The 22,177-nt window shown below is 43.9% G+C and overlaps 1 protein-coding gene across 2 annotated transcripts in view; it reads left to right on the top strand.

Annotated features, from left to right (window-relative positions):
- The window catches only part of mthfd1l (methylenetetrahydrofolate dehydrogenase (NADP+ dependent) 1 like), a 725,847-nt gene that overhangs the window by 508,690 nt on the left and 194,980 nt on the right, over positions 1–22,177 (top strand). For both annotated transcript variants that reach the window (XM_085981835.1, XM_085981834.1), the window contains exons 14-17: positions 3,021–3,128; positions 3,820–3,894; positions 10,066–10,168; positions 16,420–16,496. In XM_085981835.1, the coding sequence (XP_085837961.1) occupies positions 3,021–3,128; positions 3,820–3,894; positions 10,066–10,168; positions 16,420–16,496 (363 nt within the window). The remainder of the gene's footprint in view (positions 1–3,020; positions 3,129–3,819; positions 3,895–10,065; positions 10,169–16,419; positions 16,497–22,177) is intronic.

The raw sequence follows: 22,177 nt of genomic DNA, 5'->3' as shown, positions 1-22,177 counted from the left end.
TCTGCAGTATTGAGCTCTCGGTATCTGACAAAAGCTTCCCTTTTTTTTTCTCATCCTACCCTGTATGCTCCTTGACATCCAGGGGGCTCCAGATTTGGGAGTCCCACCCTTTTTCTTTCTGGGAACATATTTGCTCTGAACCCTCACTATCTCTTCCTTGGATGCCTCCCACTGCTCTGACACTGATTTACCTTCAACATAAGAAATAGGGGCAGGAGTAGACCATTTGGCCCCTCGAGCCTGCTCCGCCATTCAATAAGATCATGGCTGATCTGATCTTGGCCTCAACTCCACTTTCCCGCCCGCTCCCCATAACCCTTGACTCCCCTGTAACACAAATATCTGTCTATCTCCGCCTTGAATATATTCAATGCCTCCGCCTCCACAGCTCTCTCGGGTAGAGAATTCCAAAGATTCACGATCCTCAGAGAAGAAATGGGCAATCTCTTATTCTGAAACTATGCCCCCTAGTTCTAGATTCCCCCACGAGGGGAAACATCCTCTCTGCATCTACCCTGTCAAGCCCCCTCAGAATCTTGTATATTTCAATAAGATCACCTCTCATTCTTCTAAACTACAATGAGTATAGGCTCAACCTTTCTTCATAAGACAACCCCTTCATCTCGGGAATCAACCTAGTGAACCTTCTGTGAACTGCCTCCAATGCAAGTATATCCCTCCTTAAATAAGACGACCAAAACTGTACGCTGTACTCCAGGTCTGGTCTCACCAGCACCCTGTACAGTTGTAGCAAGACTTCCCTACTTTTATACTCCACCCCCCTTGCAATAAGGGCCAACATTCCATTTGCCTTCCTAATTACTTGCTGTACCTGTAGGCTAACTTTTTGTGTTTCATGTACAAGGACCCCCAGATCTCTCTGTATCGCAGCATTTTGTAGTCTCTCTCCATTTAAATAATAATTTGCTTTTTTATTCTTCCTACCAAAGTGGATAACCTCACAATTTCCCACATTATACTCCATCTGCCAATGTTTTGCCCACTCACTTAACCTATCTACTGTATATCCCTTTGCAGACTCTGTGTCCTCCTCACAATTTATTTTCCCACCTATCTTTGTATCCGCAGCAAATTTGGCTACAGTAAACTCGGTCCCTTCATCCAAGTCATTAATATAGATTGTAAATAGTTGTTTCCAGTCCACTTAATCACATCTCAACTTAGTAAAGTTGGCCTGTCCCTAATTGAGAACTTTTACTCTTGGTCTATCTTTGTCCTTTTCCATAACTATGCTAAATCTAACTGAATTATGATCACTGCCACCAAAATGTTCTTCCACTGATACCCCTTCCACCTGTCCAGCTTCATTCCCTAAAACAAAGTCCAGAACTGCTCCCTCTCTTGTTGGGCTTGCTACTTACTGGCTAAAAAAGTTCTCCTAAATGCATTTGAAGAATTCTGTGCCCTCTGTACATTTTACACTGATTCTATCCCAGTTAATAATAGGGTAGTTGAAATCCCCTACTATTGCTGCCCTATTGTTTTTGCACTTTTCAGAAATTTGCCTACATATTTGCTCTTCTATCTCCCTCTGACTATTTGGTGGTCTAAAGTACACTCCTAACGGTGTGATTTCCCTTTTTTGTTCTTCAGTTCAAGTCATATGGCCTCAATTGATGATCCTTCTAACATATCACCCCTCCTCAAAGCTGTAATTGTTTCCTTAACCAATATTGCGACCCCCCCCTCCTCTTTTTTATCCCTCTCTCTATCTAATCTGTAACCAGGAATGTTGAGCTGCTGTTCCTGCCCTACTTTAATTCATGTTTCATTAATAACTATGATATCATACTTCCACGTCAGTTTGTGTCCTCAGCGCATCTGCCTTATTCATTAGACTCCTTGCATTGAAGTATATACCATTAAGCACTGCCAAACTCCTTTGTTGTCTATTTTCTAGCCTTTGTTTCCTCTGCCATCCAAACTCACTTACTAATTTTGTGCCTTCCATTTCCAGCTTTGCTTTTCTCCCTTCTGAATCTATGCTCAGATTCCCATCCCCCTGCCAAGCTAGTTTAAACCGTCACCAGCAAACCTCTCCGTGGAGATATTGGTCCCAGCCCTGTTGAGGTGCAACCTATCCGGCTTGTACAGGCCCAACCTCCCCCAGAGCCGGTCCCAATGCCTCAGGAATCTAAATCCCTCCCTCCTGCACCATCTCTCCAGCCACACATTCATCTGCTCTATCCTCCTATTTCTGTACTCACTAGCACGTGGCACCGGGGGTAATCCGGAGATTACTACCTTTTGAGGTCCTGCTTATTAATCTCATTCCTAGCTCCCTAAAACCTGCCTGTAGGACCTCATCGCTCTTTCTACCTATGTTATTGGTACTGATATAGACCACGACCTCTGGTTGTTCACCCACAAACCCCCCCCCCCCCCCCCCAAAGTCCTGCAGTTGCTCAGTGACATCCTTGACTCTGGCACCAGGGAGGCAACGTTCCAGCCTGGGGTCACGACTGCAGCCTGTCTGTTCCCCATACTATTGAATCCCCTATCACTATTGATTTCCTGACCTGATCTTCCCCCCCCTCCCATACAGCCGAGCCATCCATTGTGCCGTGGACTTGGCTATGGCTGTACTCCCCAGAGGAACCATTGCCCTCACCAGTCAGGTAGAGAGCGAGATGCACTTGGGACTCCTGCACTACCTGCCTGCTCTTCCTTGTCTGTTTGGCGGTCACCCATCCCCTCTCTGCCTGTAACACTCTTAAGCTGCGGGGTGATCACCACCTGGAATCCTTCTATTCCTTTCTCTCTCATGTTCTTATCTAGCTTCCCCTTAAATGTATCTATGCTCTTTGCCTCAACCATTCCATGCAGTAGCGCGTTCCACATTCTCAACACTCTCTGGGTAAAGTTCCTCCTGAATTCCCGAATGCAAAAATGAAACTGGTTATCTGCAACTTTCTAACTCGTGGTATTTTTGGTCATTTTCATTCACAATATTAAAAACAGTTTCTGTAATGACTTTTGATCACTTTTTTTTATTGTAGTTTAACCTTCATCTAACTGGGGATATTCATGCGATTACAGCAGCTAATAACTTGTTGGCAGCTGCTATAGATGCCAGAATTCTGCATGAAGGCACTCAGTCAGACCAGGTGAGCTGGGGAATCGTCAGACACTGGGCGGGGAGGGGGTCGGTGTGTGCTCCCAGTCTTTTAATTCTTCTGGATGTTCAGTAATTAAAAAAAAAAAAAAAAAATTTCCCCTCCCACTCCCTCACCCAGTATGAGCCTTGGCTCAGTGGTAGCACTCTCACCTCTGAGTCAGAAGGTCGTGGGTTCAAGCCCCAGGCTAACCACTTTAGTGCAGTACTGAGGGAGCGCTGCACTGTCCGAGGCGCTGTCTTTCGGATGAGACGTTAAACCTCTTGTGTGGATGTAAAGGATCCCGTGGCACTATTCAAAGAAGAGCAGGGGCGTTCTCTCTGGTGTCCTGGCCAATATTTATCCCTCAACCAACATCACTAAAACAAATGAACAGATCATTATTTCATTGCTGTTTGTGGGACCTTGCTGTGTGCAAATTGGTTGCCGTGCTTCCTACATTACAACAGTGACTACACTTTGAAAGTGCTTCTTTGGCTGTAAAGCGCTTTGAGACAGCCTGAGGCTGTGAAAGGCACAATAAGTTGCTATATAAATGCAAGTACCTTTCTTTCTTTGATCAGCAGCTTAATTTGTGACTGGATATTTAAGAGTTGTCATTGTAATTCTGAATAATATACATTAAGAGGATTAACAAATTGGGGTGTACTGATGAAAGTGTTCACTCCTGTCATTTTTCTAGGCTTTGTATAATCGTTTGGTGCCCACTATTAATGGAGAGCGGCGCTTTTCTCCTATCCAGCTTGCTCGGCTAACAGTAAGTAAAGCATTTTTATTTTTTAATTCCCCCCCCCCCCCCCAACTTAATTTTAATTTATGATCTTTTCCAAACTGCCATGGGACAATCTGTTTATTTGGAATGCTACCTGGGCTAAAAGGGTTAAATTATGAGGACAGGTTGCATAGACTAGGCTTGTATTCCCTTGAGTATAGAAGATTAAGGGGTGATCTGATTGAAGTGTTATAGGGTAGATAGAGAGAAACTCTTTCATCTGGTGGGAGAGTCCAGAACAAGGGGGCATAAGCATAAAATTAGAGCTAGGCCGTATGGGGGAGATGTTGGGAAGCACTTCACACAAAGGGTGGTGGAAATCTGGAACTCTTTGCCCCCAAAAGCTGTTGAGGCTGATGGTCAATTGAAAATGTCAAAACTGAGATTGATAGATTTTTATTAGCAAGGCTATTGAGGGTTACAGGACCAAAGACCGATAAATGGAGTTAAGATACAGATCAGCCATTATTTAATTGAATGGCAGAACAGGCTCGAGGGGCTGAATGGCCTACTTTTAATCCTGTTTCTATATTTCCAGGCCTCTGAATTAACTGTTAGGAAGGTCTTTCTATCTCTGCCATTTCTCTCTCTCCGTTTGGCTAGCCTTTAACTGATGCTCAATGCCTGCTTTGCCCTGACTGAGGTCAAAAACCAGTTGGATTGGGAGTCATAGGCACAAACCCTGCACCTCCTGACATTGTAGAATCACACAGCACAGAACGAGGCCATTTGGACCAACGTGCCTGTGAAAGAACTTCCCCCACTTTCTCCGTAGCCCAGCAAATTTCTTCAAGTATATTATACAATTCCCTATCGAAACTTATTATTGAATCTGCTTCCACTGCCCTTCTCTTCCCCCCCCACCCCCAATTTGGCTCCTTTTGCCAATTGCCTTAAATCTGTGTCCTCTGGATACCGACCCTCCTGCCAGTGGTAACAGTTTCTCCCTATCTACTCTTAATCAGAACCCTTCATAATTTTGAACACCTCTATTAAATCTCCCCTTAACCTTCTCTGCTCTACGAAGAACAATCCCAGCTTCTCTAGTCTCTCCACATAACTGAAGTCCCGCATCCCTGGTGCCATTCTAGTAAATCCTTGCACCCTCTCAAGGGCCTTGACATCATTCCTAAAGTGCGGTGCCCAGAATTGGACACAATACTCCAGCTGAGGCCTAACCAGTGATTTAGCATAACTTCCTTTTTGGCACTTTTTCTCTCAGATCTTTAAGTTTATATTATTGTCAAAGGACGGCCTGAAATTAATGAAAGATTAGGCACTGTACTAAGTGGCATGACCGTTGCCACTTTTACTTTGGGTGCTAGTTGAAGGTCTCCACATTTTGACATCTTCAGCAACAACAACTTGTATTTATATAGCGCCTGTAATGTAGTAAAACGTCCCAAGGTGCTTCACAGGAGCATAATGAAATAAAATTTGACACCGAGTCACATAAGGAAATATTGGGACAGGTGACCAAAAGTTTGGTGAAAGAGGTAGGTTTTAAGGAGTATCTTCAAGGAGGAGAAAGAGGCGGCGAGGTTTAGGGAGCGAATTCCAGAGCTTGGGGCCTAGACGGCTGAAGGCATGGCTGCCAATAGTGGAGTGATGAAAATCAGGGAGGTGCAAGACGCCAGAATTGGAGGAGCATAGAAATTGGTGGGTTTTAGGGCTGGAGGAGTTTAGAGATAGCACCACATTAATTTCTTCACCGTAACTGGGGTTTGTCTCACTTGTGAATACGCATCGTTCAAAGGAGAGTCACGTGCCTGTCTTGGTGTGTTCTGGTTCCAATAAATATAAACATGCCCCCATGAATTTTGACGTGCTCTTATTTGACAATAAGCGCAAAGGCACAGTGACATTCTCCCACTCAGCAACCTCCATCACTACTGTTCAAGTTTGGGCTTCTCTCAATGCCTTTTTCACATCGATAGCAGTTTACTCAGCAGCCCGTAGAATGCCAACTGGAATTCACGTGGGATCCCCACTCGGCTCTGGAAGACCGAAAATATCCCAACAGTAGATGGCTTGTAAAAATTGAATTACCGATGAGATTTAGTTATAATGAGATTCTTCACAGAGCAAAGTTATGGACAAAATGCAAAATAGTAATCGTGGTAATTCACAACTCATTCAACCAGGAAGACTGTTTAACAGAATTTGTGGTTTTTCCCAAATCCTTTTGGCAATCTATGGAAAATGCTTGTCTCTGGTGATAATGTTAGAAGTGTTTGCTGATGGAACAAATGTCAGATAATTAGCCACCAAGCTTGGTGTTTATCTATTAGAGCAACTTCCTTGCAGATGATCTTTCGCAAACGGAATCTTAATATCTCCGGCATCTTTTATGACCTAACTGAACTATCTGAACCACTAATGAGCGTAGATTAAATATTAGACTGTCGTTATAGCCGGATGGGGCATGTACAGTGTTCCTGTCAAACCAAACATTACTAAGCTTCTTATTAATGGTGAATTGTAACAGGATACATTTTTACACCGGGTGATAATTCATGACTAGGCTAATTCAGGATGGAGTGTTTGAGGCCCATTGGCAAGCAACTAAGAGCTGTGTGTGTTAATAGTTTAAAGATCTTGTCCCTGTTAATGAGTCCCTTTAGTGTTGTCAACTTGTGAACGATGTCACAGAAACATAGGAGATAGGAGCAGGAGTAGGCCATTCGGCCCTTCGAGCCTGCTCCGCCATTCAATGAGATCATGGCTGATCATCCAAATTCAGTACCCTATCCCTGCCTTCTCCCCATATCCCTTGATCCCTTTAGCCTTAAGAAATATATCCAACTCTTTTTTGAATATATTTAATGAACTGGCCTCCACCGCCCTCTGTGGCAGAGAATTCCACAGGTTCACCACTCTCTGGGTGAAGAAATTCCTCCTCATTTCAGTCCTAAATGGCTTACCCCTTATCCTTAGACTATGACCCCTGGTTCTGGACTCCCCGGCCATCAGAAACATCCTTCCTGCATCTAGTCTGTCCAGGCCTGACAGAATTTTATAGGTTTTGATGAGATCCCCTCTCAATCTTCTAAACTCCAGTGAGTACAAGCCCAATCAACACAATCTCTCCTCATACGTCATTCCTGCCATCCCAGGTATCAGCCTGGTGAATCTTCGCTGCACTCCTTCCATGGCAAGAACGTCCTTCCTCAGGTAAGGCGACCAAAACTGCACACAATACTCAAGGTGCGGTCTCGCCAAGGCCCTGTACAACTGTAGCAAGACATCCTTGTTCCTGTACTCGAACCCTCTTGCTACGAAGGCCAACATACCATTTGCCTTCTTAACCGTCTGCTGCACCTGCATGCTTACCTTCAGCGACTGGTGCACAAGAACACCCAGGTCTCTCTGCACTTCCCCTTCTCCCAATCTATTGCCATTCAAATAATCTGCCTTCCTGTTTTTGCCACCAAAGTGGATAACCTCACATTTATCCACATTATGGTGCATTTGCCATGTTTCTGCCCAATCACCCAATCTGTCCAAATCGTACTGGAGTTTCACGACATCCTCCTCACAGCTTACCCTCTCACCCAGCTTTGTGTCGTCTGCAAATTTGGAGATATTACATCCAATTCCCTCGTCCAGATCATTAATATATATTGTGAACAGCTGGTGTCCTAGGACCGATCCTTGCGGTACCCCACTAGTCACTGCCTGCCACTCGGAAAACGACCCGTTTATTCCAACTCTTTGCTTTCTGTCCGCCAACCAGTTCTCTATCCAAGTCAATACCTTGCCCCCAATCCCATGTGCCTTAATTTTGTATGCTAATCTCTTATGCGGGACCTTATCGAAAGCCTTCTGAAAGTCCAAATACACCACATCCACTGGTTCTCCCTTATCTATTTTACCAGTTACATCCTCAAAAAAATTCCAGTAGATTAGTCAAGCATGATTTACCTTTTCTAAATCCATGTTGACTTTGTCTGATCCTGTCACTGCTTACCAAGTGCTCTGCTATTACATCTTTTATAATAAATTCTAGCATTTTCCCCACTACCGATGTCAGGCTTACCGGTCTATAATTCCCTGCTTTTTCTCTACCACCCAGTCTGGTCACCTACTTTAAACTTGAAGGAGCAGCATCCAACTTAAGCTGTTATCCTTGCCATTTAAGGCCAAAGGCACAAAAACAAACTCTCTTTCTTTGTCAAGTCAATGGTAGGGGAGGGGGGGAACTGAAGGATATGTTTGTACATGCTGCTCCTGTGTGCCTGCAGTTAGCGAGGGATCAAGGACTTAATGTCTCCCCGCCCTCTCTCCTGGTGGGGAATTATGTAAGAAGTCACACAACACCAGGTTATAGTCCAACAGCTTTATTTGAAATCACAAGCTTTCGGAGCGCTGCTCCTTCGTCAGGTGAAGTGGAGAAATGCATAAAGACACAGCTTATATAGTCAGAGAATCTGGGTGACCTAGACTGAAGGACTATTTATTTTGATTGGGGGGGGAGAAATTAGTCCATCCTTCCTGGTGCAGGGAACAAAATGGCAGCCAGTGACACAGCAGCTCATGTAATCGTGTACTGCTCATGTTGCAAGCAAGGTTCTGCTATATCAAAGGTGAATAAAATGACACGCAGGATTGTATAAGGAAATCATTTGTTTTTCCGTTCCAACCCTTTTTTCTTTTATCTGTCTCTCTAAAACTGAAGGTCTTCCTTCATCTGGCAATTTATAAAACTGATCCTGGAGACTTGAGCCAGTTGCAAAATAAAAGGATAATGGTTTTAAATTCCCGTGTTTGTTTTACGTGAATAATTCCCATTAAGACTTGTTAATCAGGTTTTAGTGATCTGGAAGAGCGTGAGTCATTTTTGGACCCTTTTAAAAGCCACTGTAGAAATTATAGTGATTTGTAAATTTGGAATTGGATAAGTAGCTTGAATGGCAGCACCGTGTGACGTTTGTGTTTGTTTTGTGCCAGTGAATTAAACTGAATTGGTTTTCCTCAGGAAGGATATATTGGCCTTGGAGGGGGTGCAGTACAGATTCACCAGAATGATACTGGGGCTAAAAGAGTTAAATTATGAGGAAAGGTTGCATAGACTAAGCTTGAGTATAGAAGATTAAGGAGTGATCTAATTGAGGTGTTTAAGATGATCAAAGGAGTTGATAGGGTAGAGAGAAAGAAACTGTTTCCTTGGGTGGGGTTGGGGGGGGGGGGGGGGGAAGTCCAGAACAAAGCTTAAAATTAGAGTTAGGCTATTCAGGGGTGATGTCGGGAAGCACAACGGGTAGTGGAAATCTAGAAAACTCCCCCCCCCAAAAAAGCTGTTGAGGCTGAGGGGCAATTGAAAATTTCAAACCAGAGATTGATATATTCTTGTTGGGCAAGGGTATTAAGGGATCTGGAACCAAGATGGATAAATGGAGTTAAGATACAGATCAGCCGTGATTTGATTGAAAGGCAGAATGGGCTCGAGGGACTGGATGGCCTCCTTCTGTTCCTATTGCGTGTTAATGTACTCTTGGCTCGTGCTGTATGGCCCATGAGATTTGACTTGTCCTAGACCCTGGCCTGCTAAAGTAAACTCTATTTTGACTTGCTCTATTTCCTTTGTTTAAACATTTTGTTTAACTACACTATCTACTCCATTTGCTTGGTGACGGGGTTGAGTTGATGTAATTTCAATGTACACTGTCTGATCACAGAATCACAGAAACCCCACAGTGCAGATGGAGGCCATTTCGGCCCATCGAGCCTGCACCGACACATATCCCACCCGATCCCCGTAACCCCTACACCAACACATATCCCACCCTATCCCCGTAACCCCACATATTTTAATCCCCCTAACACTAAGGATCAATTTATCATAGCCAATCAACCTAACCTGCACATCTTTGGACTGTGGGAGGAAACCGGAGCACCCGGAGAAAACCCACACAAACACGGGGAGAATGTGCAAACTCCACACAGACAGTCACCCGAGGCCGGATTCGAACCCGGGTCCCTGGCGCTGTGAGGCAACAGTGCTACCCACTATGCCACCGTGCTGATATTCATGTCTTTGTGTTTGAATTTCTATTTTGGTCAAGTGGGTTCTGTGTAAGAGGGAATGGTTAATCCCGTTAGTTACTGATCCGTAGCATTCATCCTAGTTATAACTTTGTGCCTTTTCCACTGCAGCGATTGGGGATCCAGAAAAAGGACCCCCGCACACTGGCACCAGAAGAAGTCAGGAAATTTGTTCGTTTGGATATAGATCCATCTACAATTACCTGGCAACGAGGTGAGAGGTGTTTAAAAAGCTGGCATAGATTTTATTTTTGGTTAAGGCTGGTGGGAGGGGCTGGGTAGGAGAAAGAAAGATAATAACCACCTTTGTGAAATGGACTTCACTTGGCCAGTGCTGGGACTAGAGTCCTGGCGAATCGAATAACTAGGGCTGTAGAGAGGGCTTTAAACTAATTAGTGGGGGGGAGGTTTTAAGAGAGCGAAAAATAAAAATGATAGCGGAGAAGGCAATAGAGCAAGGTAGCAGTGGGGGAATTAAAAACCAGAGCCTGTCAGGAAGGGACAGAATGTATGATGATAAAGGTAAAGTAGTAAAAGGGGTAAAAGCAGGAATAAATTGTCAGAAAACATATTTGAAAGTTCTTTATCTGAATGCACGCAGCATTCGTAACAAAATTGACGAGTTGACGGTACAAATAACTACACATGGGTATGATCTGGTGGCCATTACGGAAACATGGCTGCAAGATAATCATGACTGGGAACTAAACATACAAGGGTATTTGACAATTAGGAAGGACAGACAGGAAGGAAAGGGAGGTGGGGTTGCTATGTTAATCAAGGATGGAATCACTGCAATAGTCAGAAATGATATTGGGTCAAAGGATCAGGAAAGTGAAATAGTTTGGGTGGCGATAAGGAATAAGAAGGGGAAAAAGTCACTAGTGGGCATAGTCTATAGGCCTCCTAACAGTGGCAACTCTGGTCGGAGTATAAATCAGGAAATAGTTGGGGCTTGTAATAAGGGAACAGCTATAATCATGGGGGATTTTAACTTTCATATTGACTGGACTAATCAAATTGCGCATGGCAGCCTTGAGGAAGAGTTCATAGAGTGTATTAGGGACGGGTTCCTTGAGCAGTATGTAACTGAACCAACCAGGGGGCAGGCAATCTTAGATCTGGTCCTGTGTAATGAAACAGGATTAATAAAAAATGTCCTAGTAAAGGATCCCCTTGGAATGAGTGACCATAATATGGTTGAATTCCAAATTCAGTTTGAGGGTGAGAGAGTTGGATCTCAAACCAGCATACTGAGCTTAAATAAAGGAGACTATGAAGGTATGAGAGTAGAATTGACTAAAGTGGACTGGGAAAACAAATTAAAGTGTAAGATGGTACAAGAGCAGTGGTCTACATTCAAGGAGATATTTCACATCTTTCAAGATAAATATATTCCACTGAGGAAAAAGGGAAGTAAAAGAAAAGACAGCCATCCGTGGCTTAGTAAAGTAATAAAGGATAGTATCCGACTGAAAACAAGGGCATATAAAGTAGCCAAATCTAGTGGGAGGATAGAAGATTGGGAAGCATTTAAAAGCCAGCAAACAATAACTAAAAGATTAATTAAGAAAGGGAAGATAGATTATGAAAGTAAACTAGCAAAAAATATAAAAACAGATAGCAAGAGTTTCTACAGCTATATAAAAAGAAAAAGGGTGGCTAAAGTGAACGTTGGTCCCTTAGAGGATGGGACCGGGAAACTAGTGGTGGGGAACATGGAGATGGCAAAGACGCTGAACAAATATTTTGTATCAGTCTTTACAGTAGAGGACACTAAAAATATCCCAACACTGGACAAACAGGGGGCAATGGGGGGGGGGGGGAGGAGCTAAAGACGATTAAAATCACTAAGGAGATGGTACTCAGTAAAATAATGGGACTTAAGGCGGATAAATCCCCCGGACCTGATGGCCTACATCCTAGGGTCTTGAGAGAAGTGGCGGTAGGGATTGTGGATGCATTGGTGATTATTTTCCAGAACTCCCTGGACTCAGGAAAGGTCCCGGCCGATTGGAAAACTGCTAATGTAACACCCTTATTTAAGAAGGGAAGTAGACAAAAAGCTGGAAACTATAGACCAGTTAGCCTAACATCTGTGGTTGGCAAAATGTTGGAGTCCATTATTAAGGAAACCGTAACAGAGCATTTGGATAAACATAATTTAATAGGACAGAGTCAGCATGATTTTATGAAGGGGAAGTCATGTTTGACAAATTTGCTCGAATTCTTTGAGGATGTAACATACAGGGTGGATAAAGGGGAACCAGTGGATGTAGTGTATTTGGACTTCCAAAAGGCATTTGACAAGGTTCTACACAAAAGATTACTGATCAAGATAAGAAATCACGGGATTGGGGGTAACATGGGTGGAAGATTGGCTATCTAACAGAAAACAAAGAGTTGGGATAAATGGTTCATTCTCGGGCTGGCAATCAGTAACTAGTGGTGTTCCGCAGGGGTCAGTGCTGGGACCCCAACTCTTTACAATCTATATTAACGATTTGGAGGAAGGGACCGAGTGCAACATATCCAAGTTTGCCGACGATACAAAGATGGGAGGGAAAGCAATGAGTGAGGAGGACATAAAAAACCTGCAAAAGGACATAGACAGGCTAAGTGAGTGGGCAGAGATTTGGCAGATGCAATATAATGTTGGAAAGTGTGAGGTTATGCACTTTGGCAGAAAAAATCAAAGAGCAAGTTATTATCTAAATGGAGAGAAACTGCAAAGTGCTGCAGTACAAAGGGATCTGGGGGTCCTGGTGCATGAAACACAAAAAGTTAGTATGCAGGTGCAGCAGGTGATCAGGAAGGCCAATGGAATCTTGGCTTTTATTGCAAGGGGGATGGAGTATAAAAACAGGGAAGTCTTGCTGCAGTTATACAGGGTATTGGTGAGGCCACACCTGGAGTACTGCGTGCAGTTTTGGTTTCCATATTTAAGAAAAGATATACTTGCTCTCGAGGCGGTTCAGAGAAGGTTCACTCGGTTGATTCCGGAGATGAGGGGGTTGACGTATGAGGAAAGGTTGAGTAAGTTGGGACTCTACTCATTGGAGTTCAGAAGACTGAGAGGCGATCTTATCGAAACATATAAGATTGTGAGGGGGCTTGATCGGGTGGATGCGGGGAGGATGTTTCCACTGATGGGTGAGACTAGAACTAGGGGGCATAATCTAAGAATAAGGGGCTGCCCTTTCAAAACTGAGATGAGGAGAAACTTCTTCACTCAGGGTAGTAAATCTATGGAATTTGCTACCCCAGAGAGCTGTGGAAGCTGCAACATTAAATAAATTTAAAATGGAGATAGACAGTTTCCTAGCAGATAAGGGAATTAGGAGTTACGGGGAGAGGGCAGGGAAGTGGACGTGAGTCTAGGTTCGGATCAGCCATGATCCTATTGAATGGCGGAGCAGGCCCGAGGGGCCGTATGGCCTACTCCTGCTCCTACTTCTTATGTTCTTATGTTTACACACTTGAAAATCAGTATGAATCTGTCAGTTTGGTGGTGTAAATGCTGAGTGACCATGTGACATCAATGACACACAACGTTCCTGTGTGAATGGAAGGAAAGATGTACTAAAGCGCTTGGCAGCCAATGAAGTACTTTTGAACTGTAGTCACTGTTGTAATTAAAAACATAAGAACATAAGAAATAGGAGCAGGAATAGGCCACTTGGCCCCTCGAGCCTGCTCCACCATTCAATAAGATCATGGCTGATCTTGGGCTCAAAGCCACTTCCCTGCCCACTGCCATAACCCTTGACTCCTTTATCTTGCAAAAATTTGTCTAGCTCCACCTAGCTCTCTGGGGCAGAGAATTCCACAGATTTACGACCCTCGGTTCTAAAAGGGCGATCCTTTATTCTAATACTGTGCCCCCGCGTTCTAGATTTTCCCATGAGGGGAAACATCCTCTCTGCATCTACCTTGTCGTGCCCCCTCAGTATCTTATATGTTTCAATAAGATCACCTCTCATTCTTCTAAATGAGTATAGGCCCAGCCTGCTCAACCTTTCCTCGTAAGGCAACCCCCTCATCTCCGGAATTAACTTAGTGAATCGTCTCTGAACTGCCTCCAATGCAAGTATATCCTTCCTTAAATAAGGAGACCAAAACTGTACACCGTACTCGAGGTGTGGTCTCACCAATACCCTGTACAGTTGTAGCAGGACTTCCCTACTTTTATATCCCAACCCCTTTGAAACAAAGGCCAACATTCTATTTGCCTTTTTGATTACTTGCTGTACCTGCATGCTAACTTTGTGTTTCATGCACAAGGACCCCCAGGTCCCTCTGAACTGTAGCATTTTGTAATCTCCATTTAAATAATAATTTGCTTTTTTACTTTTCCTGCCAAAGTGTATAACCTCGCTCTTTCCCACATTATACTCCATCTGCCAAATGTTTGCCCACTCACTTAGCCTGTCTATATCCCTTTGCAGGTTCTTTGAGTCCTCTGCACAACTTGCTTTCCCACCCATCTTTGTATAATCTGAAAACTTGGCTACAATACACTTGGTCCCTTCATCCAAGTCATTAATGTAGATTGTAAATAGTTGAGGCCCCAGCACTGACCCCTGTGGCACCCCACTAGTTACTGTTTGCTAACCAGAAAATGACCCATTTATCCCAACTCTGTTTTCTGTTAGTTAGCCAATTCTCTATGCATGCTAATATATTACCCCCAATTCCTTGAGCTCTTATCTTATGCAATAACCTTTTACGTGGCACCTTATCGAATGCCTTCTGGAAATCCAAATACACCACATCCACTGGTTCACCTTTGTCCACCCTGCTCGTTACCTCCTCAAAGAACTCCAGCAAATTTGTTAAACATGACTTCCCTTTCATAAAACCATGCTGACTCTGCTCAACTGCATTATGATTTTCCAAATGCCCTGCTACTGCTTCCTTAATGAAGGACTCCAACATTTTCCCAACGACAGATGTTAGGCTTAACTGATCTATAGTTTCCTGCTTTCTGTCTCCCTCCTTACATTTGCGGTTTTCCAATCCGCTGGGACCTCTCCGGAGTCCAGGGAATTTTGGTATATTGCAGCCAATGCATCCACTATCTCTGCAGCCACTTCTTTTAAGGCACTGGGATGCAGGCCATCTGGTCCAGGGGATTTGTCATCTTTTAGTCCCATTATTTTACCAAGTACTATTTCCTTAGTGATTGTCTTTAGTTCCCCCCCCTCTCTGTGGCCCCTTGATTATCCATTATTGGGATGTTGTTAGTGTCTTCTACTGTGAAGACAGATACAAAATATTTGTTCAGAGTCTCTGTCATTTCCCCGTTCCCCATTATTAATTTCCCAGTCTCATCCTCTAAGGGACCAACATTTACTTTAGCTACCCTTTTCCTTTTTATATACCTTTAGAAGCTCTTACTATCTGTTTTAATTTTTCTTGCCAGTTTGCTCTCATAATTCATCTTCTCTTTTTATTATTTTTTCTCCGGTCCTATCCTGCCCCATCTTGATGTGAATGCCAGTCTAATGGGACATATCTTTTTTTTCCAGTGTGACACTTAACTGTTCACAGGTAGCGGGAGATGGACAGTTAAACCCACATAGGGTACCTACAGACTTGTAGTCCTCATTGTTTCATTAAGCGAGATATAAGCTTTCTCAGTGAATGCTGTGGTTGATCATTTTGTGATGCTGCTGTGCATTGGACCTGTGCTAGTTCTTCGCACTCACGTGACCTCTGAATCTGTCAGCCATTCTCCAGTAAAACACTATCCGTGGTGATTGATGAGAAAAGGCGAACAGCCTGATCAGTGTGGCACATGGGCGGCGGCTTGTACTAAGACAGTCCTGGTTGCATTCAGAGATGCTTCAGGGTGTTTTAATGTGGTGAATAAGGTGTGAAGTGTGAGTGGGTAAGGATTGGGGCAAATGAATAGTCAAAAAGGAGGGTCTTTAACAGGATTTTATTTGTGAAGATTGGAAAGTGTGAAGCTTGGTCCATTATCTCATTCACAATAACTGTGAACTTCATCTTTGAATCTGACTAAAACTTACACTGATTTTTCTTTAATCAGTATATTATTTAGCATTAAAAAAATTTTTTTTTTATTATTTAGCATTGTTGGGGTGGAATTGTGTCCTTTGTCGCTCTCTCTTCACCCCCCCCCCCCTTTCTCTGCCTGCCTGTGTCTCGCCTGTCTGTGTGTATCTCTCTCCCTCCCCGCACCCCCCCCCCCCTCTGTCCTGTCTCTTCCCCCACCCGTCCTGTCTCTTCCCCCACCCATCCTGTCTCCCGTCCTGTCTCCTCTTCCCCCCCCTTGGTCCTGTTCCCCCTTCCTCTCTCGTCCTGTTTCCCCCCCCCCCCCTTCTCGTTCTGTTCTCGTCGTCGTCCCCCCCTTTCCTCTCTCCCTGTTCCCCCACGCCTCTGGTCTATACATAATGAGAGAATGTATTTATAATTATTTATATTCAATTTGTTTTTCAGTGGTTGACACAAATGATCGTTTCCTGCGTAAAATGACGATTGGTCAATCGAATACAGAGAAAGGATTTACCCGAGAGGTATTGACTGTTTTATACACGGCCTTACCGAAGAGAATAGTGACGAACAGCATTAAGTTTCTGTGGCAACACTTAGAAATAACCTTGTGTTTTCTGGAGCTGTTTGAGCTGAGCAATCAGGATAAAAAGTGAGCGTGGAGGAGAGAGAAGGGAATCTCTATCTTTTCTGTAGATGGTGGTAATTATCGTACCCTTGCATGTGGGAAATTTAGCAATCCGATCAGCAGCTGCTGTTGATACTGTCGAGGTGTTTCATTGAAAGTGATCGAAGCTTAGCTCTCTTACAAAACAAATATGATCCAGTTGACATTATACTTATGAGCTGCTGCAATACCAGATTGATGAGGCCATTTAAGGTTAGAATCATAGAATGGTTACAGCACAGAAGGAGGCCATTTGGCCCGTCGAGCCCATGCTGGCTCTCTGCAAGAGCACTTCAGCTAGTCCCACTCCCCCACCCTTTCCCTGTAGCCCTGCAATCTTGTTTCCTTCAGGTACTTATCCAGTTCCCTTTTGAAAGCCACGATTGAGTCTGCCCCCACCAACCTTTCAGGCAGTGCATTCCAGATCCTAACCACTCGCTGCGTAAAAAAGTTTTTCCTCATGTCGCCTTTGGTTCTTTTGCCAATCGCCTTGAATCTGTGTCCCCTGGTTCTCTACCCTTCCGCCAATGGGAACAGTTTCTCTCTACTCTGTCTAGACCCCTCATGATTTTGAATACCTCTATCAAATCTCCTCCCAACCTTCTCTACTCTAAGGAGAACAATCCCAGCTTCTCCATTTTAATCCACTGAAGTCCCTCATCCCTGGAATCATTCTCTTAAATCTTTTCTGCACCCTCTCTTAAGGCCTTCACATCCTTCCTGAAATGCGGTACCCAGAATTGGACACAATACTCCAGTTGAGGCCGGACCAGTGTTTTGTAAAGGTTCATCATAACTTCCTTGTTTTTGTACTCTGCCTCTATTTATGAAGCCCAGGATTCTGTATGCTTTTTTTAACTGCTTTCTCAGCCTGCTCTGCCACCTTCAACAATTTGTGCACATATACCCCTAGGTGTCTCTGTTCATGCACCCCCTTGAGGATTGTACCCTTTAGTTTATATTGCCTCTGCTTGTTCTTCCTACCAAAATGTATCACTTTGTACTTTTCTGCATTAAATTTCATCTGCCACATGTCCGCCCATTTCACCAGCCTGTCTGTCTTTCTTGAAGTCTATCACTATCCTCCTCACTGTGCACTATACTTCCAAGTTTTGTGCCATCTGCAAATTTTGAAATTGTGCCCTGTACACCCAAGTCCAAGTCATTAATATATATCAAGAAAAGCATTTGTCCTAGTACCGACCCCTGGGGAACCCCACTGTATACCTTCCAGTCCGAAAAACAACCGTTCACCACTACTCTCTCTTTCCTGTCACTTAGCCAATTCCGTATCCATGCTGCCACTGTCCCTTTTATTCCATGGGCTTCAACTTTGCTGGTAAGCCTATTGTGGCACTTTATCAAACGCCTTTTGGAAGTCCATATACCCAATGTCAACTGCATTGCCCTCATCAAAAAACTCGATCAAGTTAGTTAAACATGATTTGCCTTTAGCAAATCCGTGCTGGCTTTCCTTAATTAATCCACACTTGTCCAAGTGACTGTTAACTTGTCCCTGATTATCGTTTCCAAAAGCTTCCCCTCTACCGAGGTTAAACTGACTGGCCTGTAGTTGGTGGGTTTATCCTTGCACCGTTTTTTGAACAAGGGTGTAACATTTGCAATTCTCCAGTCCTCTGGCACCACCTCTGTTTCTAAGGAGGATTGGAAGATTATGGCAAGTACTTCTGCGATTTCTTCCTTAACCTCCCTCAACATTGTAGGATACATCCCATCCGGTCCTGGTGACTTATCAACCTTAAGTTCAGACAGCCTTTCTAATACCTCCACTTTATCAATTTCTAATTTGTCCAGTATCTCCACTACCTCCTCTTTCACTATTTCTTTGGCAGCATCTTCTTCCTTGGTGAAGACAGGTGCAAAGTACTCATTTAGTACCTCAGCCATGCCCTCTGCCTACATGTGTCGGTCTCCTTTTTGGTCCCTAATCGGCCCCACCCCTCTTGTTACTACCCGTTTATTATTTATGTGCCTAAAGAAGACATTTGAATTCCCTTTTATGTTGGCTGCCAATCTATTCTTGTACTCTCTCTTTGCCCCTCTTATTTTCTTTTTCACTTCCCCTCTGAACTTTCTATATTCAGCCTGATTTTCACTTGTATTCTCGGGTCATTTTTGGGTTGGCAGGCTGTAACTAGTGGGGTACCACAAGGATCAGTGCTTGGGCCTCAGCTATTCACAATCTGTATCAATGATTTGGATGAGGGGGCCAAATGTAATATATCCAAGTTTGCTGATGATACAAAGCTGGGTGGGAATGTAAGTTGCAAGGAGGATGCAAAGAGGCTTCAAGGGGATACAGACAAGTTAAGTGAGTGGGGAAGAACATGGCAAATGGAATATAATGTGGAGAAATGCGAAGTTATCCACTTTGGTAGGAAAAATAGAAAAGCAGAGTTTTTTTAAATGGTGAGAGACTGGGAAATGTTGGTGTTCAGAGGGACCTGGGTGTCCTTGTACACGAATCACTGAAAGTTAACATGCAGGTACAGCAAGCAATTAGGAAAGCAAATGTTATGTTGGCCCTTTTTACAAGAGGATTTGAGTATAAGAGTAAAGATGTCTTACTGCAATTATATAGGGCCCTGGTGAGACCACACCTGGAGTATTGTGTACAGTTTTGGTCTCCTTACCTAAGGAAGGATATACTTGCCGTAGAGGGAGTTCAACGAAAGTTCACCAGACTGATTCCTGGGATGGGGGGATTGTCCTATGAAGAGAGATTGAGTAGACTAGGCCTATATTCTCTGGAATTTAGAAGAATGAGAGGTGATCTCATTGAAACATACAAAATTCTTACAGGGCTTGACAGGTTAGATGCAGGGAGGATGTTTCCCCTGGCTGGGGAGTCTAGAACCAGGGTCAGAGTCTCCGAATAAGGGGTCAGCCATTTAGGACTGAGATGAGACATTTCTTCACTAAGGGTGGTGAATCTTTGGAATTCTCTACCCCAGAGGGCTGTGGAGGCTTGGTCGTTGAGATTATTGAAGACAGAGATCGATAGATTTTTGGATATTAAGGGAATCAAGGGATATGGGGATAGTGCAGGAAAGTGGAGTTGAAGTAGATGATCAGCCATGATCTTATTGAACAGCGGAGCAGGTTCGAGGGGCCAAATGGCCTACTCCTGCTCCTATTTCTTATGTTCTTGTACGCGCCCTTTTTCTGCTTCATCTTACTCTCTTATCTCTTTCGTCTTCCAGGAAACTCTGGCTTTAGTTGCTCTATCTTTCCCCCTTGTGGAAATGTACCTCGGCTGTACCTGAACCATCTGCTCTTTAAAGGCAGCCCATTGTTCGCTTAGTTTAGCCTTCCAATCTTTGATTCCAATTTACCTGGGCCAGATCCGTTCTCAACCCACTGAAATTTGCCACCTTCCAATTCAGTATTTTTACTCTAGATTGCTCCCTGTCCTTTTCCATAGCAAATCTAAACCTTATGATACTTTGATCACTGTTCCCTAAATGTTCACCTACTGACACTTGCTCCACTTGACCCATCTAATTCCACAGAACGAGATCCAGCAATGTCTCCTCCCTCATCGGGCAGGAAACGCACTGATCAAGAAAGTTCTCCTGAACACACTTCAGAAATTCTTCCCCATCTCTGCCCTTTACATTATTACTATCCCAGTCTATATTAGGATAATTGAAGTCCACCATTATCACTACTCTGTAGTTCTTGCACCTCTCTGTAATTTCCCTGCAAATTTGCTCCTCTACATCCATCCTTCCCACTAGTTGGTGGCCTATAGAATACACCTGGTAGTGTAATGGCACCTCTATTATTTCTCAACTTTAATCAATTAGATTCTGTCCTTGACCCCCTCCAGGACATCCTCTCTCTCCAGCACAGTAACATTCTCCTTAATCAATACTGCTACCCCACCTACTTGCTTTCCTTCCCTATGTTTCCTGAACAGGTTTCTTTTAAAAGAATTACAAACAATAATTTAGCAGCGAGGTGTTGTAACTTGGAATGCACTGCCTGAAAGGGTAGTGGGAGCAGATTTGATAACTTTCAAAAGGGAATTGGATAAATACTTGAAGGAAAACATTTGCAGGGCTATGGGGAAAGGACCGGGAGAGTGAGACTAATTGGGTAGCTCTTTCAAAGAAGCGATGGGCCGAATGGTCTCCTTCTGTGCTATATGATACTATGCGGTAATTTTAACCTAACCGGCCCCACGGGAACGAGTCGGGTTTAAATCTGATGTTTGTTTACCCTCCCCGTCTGAATTCACAGTCCATTGACTTCAGTGGAGCGTAAAATCGGGCAGGGAGTAAAACTGGCGTCCGCTCCAAGCCCTCCCTGTTCCCTCAGGGTGGGTTAGGTTAAATTAACCTTCCCCCCCCCCCCCCCCCCCCCCCCAGCCCTCAATGGTTCAACGACTGCTTTGTACGGAGATCAGACTGGTGCGAAAGCAGGCCCATCGACTCGGGGATGGCTTTCACCGCCCTCGAATGCGGAGAGTGTTACAGCTTTGAACAACAAGTGGTTTATTGGTATCGTAAAAGATAGTTTTACGTCTTTGTAGCTTTTTGCTGCAATCTGAGATTTTTCCCCACATCTAATGTAACACTACACCAGCTTTATGTGGGCATCATCTGAGAGGATTGGGTACTTTACAATTTGTTTTTTGTTCTGTTAGTTTTCTCCCAGAGGGGGCTGGATTCACTGCCCTCCCGCCTAGTGCAAGTAGACTCCAATGCTTTTCAATCCAAAAGTATTAGGTCTTCAGTATATTTGTTAAGGCTGTAAGATTTCCCTACCTCACCCCCCCCCCCCCCGCCCCCCAAAACCTATCTGAGAAGACTTGTCTGACTTGCACTCCTAGACAGGAGCCAAGGAAATCCCAGGCCTGAAAGGGTTAAATTGAGGACAGGTTGCATAGACAAGACTTGTATTCTCTCATGTATAGAAGATTAAGGGGCGATCTAATTGAAGTGTTTAAGATGATTAAAGGAGTTGACAGATTAGATAGCGAGAAGCTATTTCCTCTAGTGAGTGAGATGCTAACAAGGGGGTATAACTTTAAAATTCGAGCTAGGCTGTTCAGGGTGATGTTGGGAAGCACTTCTTCACACCAAGGGTAGTGAAAATCTGGAACACTCTTCCCCCAAAAAGCTGTTGAGACTAGATCAAAATTGCAAAACTGAGATCGATAGATTTTTGTTAAGTAAGGGTATTAAGGGATACAGAACCACGTGGGTAGATGGAGTTAAGGTACAGATCAACAGTGATCTAATTGAATAGCGGAATAGGCTCGAGGGGTTGAATGGCAGGGTGATGACAGGTGGGTGTATTTACAGCATGAGCTTTTTGCATAGGCAGTTTCCAGTATAGCAATTTATAATGGCAATATGTAGAAGAAATTAAGGATCGAATGTATGAGTTTAAAGGTGGAGGCAGAATTATGTCCTCATGTCTCGGTGCTATTGTTCCCTGCCCTCTAACCCCACTGCACCTTGCTCTTGACCCCTCTACTGTGTTCAACGGCAGATTGATTAGCATTAT

This window comes from Somniosus microcephalus, chromosome 3 (assembly GCF_052327205.1).
Source record: "Somniosus microcephalus isolate GS21.2 chromosome 3, FLI_Smic_1.0, whole genome shotgun sequence".
NCBI classification, from domain to species: domain Eukaryota; kingdom Metazoa; phylum Chordata; class Chondrichthyes; order Squaliformes; family Somniosidae; genus Somniosus; species Somniosus microcephalus.
Note: the sequence above shows the minus strand (reverse complement) of the source record. Positions and strands in the feature narration are given on the sequence as shown.